The sequence below is a fragment of the Corvus brachyrhynchos genome, unplaced genomic scaffold, assembly GCF_000691975.1.
Source record: "Corvus brachyrhynchos isolate BGI_N302 unplaced genomic scaffold, ASM69197v1 scaffold305, whole genome shotgun sequence".
NCBI classification, from domain to species: Eukaryota; Metazoa; Chordata; class Aves; order Passeriformes; family Corvidae; genus Corvus; species Corvus brachyrhynchos.
Genome location: NW_008239284.1, coordinates 1,887,028 through 1,891,302, shown reverse-complemented (window position 1 = coordinate 1,891,302; position 4,275 = coordinate 1,887,028). Strand labels below are relative to the sequence as shown.

The following is a 4,275-nucleotide window of genomic DNA, read 5'->3' as shown; positions in this document are numbered from 1 at the left end:
AGGAATTCTTTCAATTTCGGCTGACACCTCGATTTCCCCCTGTATCGATCCCAGCGAGCTGGGAAAACAAATCAGAGTTTGGAGCTGGAATGAAGCAAAGTACACACACACAGATCGGTGCAGGGGGCTGAGGACATGAATTTCTGGGTGGGTTTTTCTCCTCTCTCTGAGATGGGCTGTCTCAAAGCCCCTCTGCACATCAGCTCCAGCCCTAACAGGACAGCTCTGCAAGGATAAATTGGCTTTTCTGACGGTCACTTCACAGCTGACATTAAAAAAAGAAGTTGTTCAGTATTAGCTGTGACACTTTGCCTTCATTTGTCTCACTTGTCCCAGTTTCCAGCCTTTCAGGCCCAGCAGGATCTTCAGTCATTCCCATTCCTCCTCCTGCTGCTGGTACCAACTCCAGCCTAAGGACTGCCAGAAGTCACCCAGCCCCGAGTTTGCCCTGTCACTGCTTGTGTAGAGCAGGATGAACTCCACCAACACATCCAGAAATAGGAGAGGAATTAAAGCTGGGTCTATTTAGGTGATTTTTGGCAAATTGACCAGGAGCAGGGACAGACCAGGTGCCTTCAGCCATGTGAACAGTGTCAGACTCAGGCAGAGGGTTAAGCCTGGCCTTAACTCTAAAAATACATTTGTGTCTATTTAGTGACAGGGAAACACTGAAGGAACTCCCTGCAGAGAATCACTTTTTTCCAAATCCCAAAGCTGATGGAAACTTGCATGGCCTTAAGTTACACCAGAGGAGGTTCAAATTAGATACCAGGAAAAATCTCTTCATGGAAAGAGTTGTAAAGAATTGGAATAGGCAGTGTTGGAGTCACCATCCCTGGAAGTACTCAAAAAAACCTGTGGAGGTGGCACCTGGGGACCTGGCTTAGTGGTGAGCACGGCAGTGGGACTGTGTTAATGGTTGGACTTGATGATCTTAAAATTCTTCTCCAACCTTAACAACCCCATGATTCTGTGGAATTCTCTGGAGCTGAAGCACAGGCAGGGGTGTGTAACACTGGCAGGGACCGGCAGCCACCCTGTGAGAAGTCACAGTTGAAAACTCTGCTATGGACACACCTGCAACCACACTGAATTGGCTGAAAAAGTTAATGGCCTGAGTGAATGAGAAGAAAAAAAGGAAATCTTTTTTGGGGGGTTAGGAATTGTTCTGACTGCAATGATTTTATTGGCTTGTCGTCAGAAAGAAAAGATGAACAATATTTTCCTGCAGTTTCAGCTGCTGCTGTTGCTTTGTTTTTTTAAAGTGTAGCTTTATAACACATTTAATATTCTCCTTGCTAGCAAAACACTCCCAGTTAATTTATTTTTGATTGAAGTCCTGTCTTTGTATTCCCCCTCCTTTTTCTGCCACATGATCAGAGATTGGTAGATTTGGTTTTCCCCAAAAGCTGCTGTCACACAGCTCACGAATTTCAGTCTTTAGCTGGAGGATGCACTCCCATCCTAGCAGGGTTATCTGGAATTCCCAGCACTTCCAGAAGTGTAGACAGATGTGACAAAATGCATTGAAAAGAAGAATTCACCTCATCAGCTGTATGCTGTGAATGTTCTGTGTGCTGGGTGTAAGTACAGACCTGTTCTGGGATCTGTACCTGACCCACGAGGACATTTCCTCAGTCATCTGCATTGAACACATTCCTTGTAACTGCTGATTTCCTAAGGAATGCTTTCTCTTCCTTGTGTGTGCAGCTGGGCTCCTCTATCCCTACCCCAAGGACTGCTCCCAGGCCCTCCTGAATGGAGAAGCCACCTCTGGGCTCTACACAATTTACCTGAACGGGGACAAGGCTCAGCCTCTGCAAGTGTTCTGTGACATGGGCGAGGACGGGGGAGGATGGATCGTGAGTATGGGGACAGGGGCAGCACATCCCATCCCTGCTCAGCCCAGGCACCCCTCAGGGTGTTGTTATCACAGTAGGGCTGTCTTGTCTACAAATGCAGGGAGTTTTGTCCTGGGTAGGACACTCCAGTGCCTAGAAGAGGGAGCAGCTCTTTCTGCAGTTGGAGGAGAGAGAGGAGTCTCTGAAGGATGGGGCACACCAGTGGTTTCAGCCCTGATCCCTCTCCACTGGTGAAATGCTGAAATGACCATCTCAGATAACACATTTTCTAACTAATCACCAAGGAAAGGGGAGGGTGAACTGACTCTGAATGAGAGAGGGAGTGAGAGAGATTAAAACCCAGCCCAGGGGAAGCATTTGTTCAGCAGCCACGGGGTGCAGTAGCTTCCAAAGCCACTGTGCAAGGGCCACATCCCACCCAGGCAACAAAGGAATGGCAATAAAATGCCACCTCTCCAAAGTGACATCCTCAAATTTGAACATGCCAGAGGGACCCAGGGCACAGAAAAGCAGAAGGAGCTGGAGGAATGCTTGGCTAGGAGAGTAGGGGATGGAAATCCTGGGAAATCCAGAACTGCAGGATGGGTTTTAAAAGGGAGAGAGGAGAAACTGAAAGGCCCCATCGTGCAGAAGAGACTGGGAACCCAAAAGAGAAATTGGAGACTTAAAAAATACATGGAGCATCCAACAGCCTGGGTGGATGCAACTCAGTCATTGCAGTGACACTCTGCTGGGAGGGCTAAAGGCAGGGCAGGAGCAACACTGAGTTCTGTGTTTGTAAAAGCTCATTTCCTCTGGCCAGGGCAGTCTGTCCATGACATTTCTTGCTTTTAGGTGTTCCTGAGGCGTCAGAATGGAAAGCAAGATTTCTACAAGAACTGGAATACTTACGTGGCAGGGTTTGGAGATCCTAAGGATGAATTCTGGATAGGTAAGTGCAAAGAATTTGTCTTTTTGGAAAAAAAAAAAAAAATCACAAAACAGAAATACAGCCTGAAAGTCCAGGAGCCACTTAGAGGCCTCCATTTAGCTGGCAGGAGGATTTGTAAAGGGGAACAGTAGAAAAGGAGCCAGGGACACCCTCTGGGAGGGAGACTGAAAGGGCCAGACCAGCCAGTCCCTCCAGCTGCAGTCAAAGGATGTCATGCTGGGGTCACCAGCTGTACCCACCCCGTGCTCAGTGGGGCTCTGGGAGAAGTGGGAGGTAACCTGGGGAGCAGGTTGTTCTTCCTGTCCTCCTGGGACACCCCCAGCAGCAAAGGCTGATGATCCAGAGAGGAAAAACAGGACAATAAACCCACATTTTGGTAAAATAGAAGTAAAACCTCCACATTTTCAAAGGTTGTGCTGTGTTTTTCTGGTTGTAAATGAAAGATGATGATGATGATGATGACACAGCACAAGTTTGGTTGTTTTGCCCAACCAGTTCCTATGATTTGAAGGGAAGAGCTCTCCCAGTCAGCGTGGAATTATTTACTTGCTTTTGTGCTGACAGCTGATGTAGCTCAGTGCCCTGCTCTATTTGTACAATTCAGTATGGCCCTGTTTATGGAATAATGGGATGGTAGAGAAAAAGACATGGAGAGACTGATGTCTTAAGGAACCTGGAAATAAAACTACACATTTTTGAGATAGTATCAGTGTAGGAGGTAATGTAAAGGTTGGTCTTTATTGGAGGCCTCTAGGGACAGACATGGAAAATGCCCACAAAATGCCCACAGGGTGAATAGAGGTTTATAAGTTTAGCAAATTAGCATAATTGACAAAAATTCCCAATTGTCGCTGTTGAGACGGACACGACACATACAGACCCCACACCAGTTCCAGGCAAAAAGCCATTTATTAAACAAAGCAGCTTCTTTTATACACTCTTTGTATGTTATCATTCGTGTTACATATTCACTGGCTGCTGAACTACTACAGTAGACTCATTGGCTATTTGTTGTAACCATTGGACTCTGGCTAGCAGGCTGCAGCTCCCTGGAAGCTCAGCGAGGGTTTCCTGGGGCCATGCCATTAATCACATCCCAGAGCCCATTTCGGACAGCCCCACGGTCTGGCTCCGGCACACAGCAGCGTTACAGCACAGTGGTGGTAAAGAAGGCAGAGAAGGGGCTCTCACGAGGGTTTGAGATGGCTTTAATCACACCTCGTCCCCACGATGTTCAGAGGTGGAGAGACAGCGTGCTCTGAGTGTGGGCTGGTTTTGTCAGGGGCCCAGGGGCGGTCCCTGGGCAGGGTTGGGGTAGAGAAGCAAATCAGGAGAAACCGAGGGAGCGGCCAAGGCGAGGGAGGGAACAGGAGGAACATACAGGGTCAGGGGGTAAATAGGCCACCACAGCTATTGCTAACTACAGCATTCTACCATTGGCTACCTATGGCATAAGCATTCAAGCATTCAGAAAAATAACAG

The 4,275-nt window shown here is 47.8% G+C and overlaps 1 protein-coding gene across 7 annotated transcripts in view; it reads left to right on the top strand.

Moving 5' to 3' along the window:
• Positions 1-4,275, top strand: part of TNC (tenascin C) — a 73,035-nt gene that overhangs the window by 63,703 nt on the left and 5,057 nt on the right. For all 7 annotated transcript variants that reach the window (XM_017740331.1, XM_017740330.1, XM_017740328.1 and 4 more), the window contains 2 exons: positions 1,711-1,862; positions 2,697-2,793. In XM_017740331.1, coding sequence (XP_017595820.1) covers positions 1,711-1,862; positions 2,697-2,793 — 249 coding nt within the window. The remainder of the gene's footprint in view (positions 1-1,710; positions 1,863-2,696; positions 2,794-4,275) is intronic.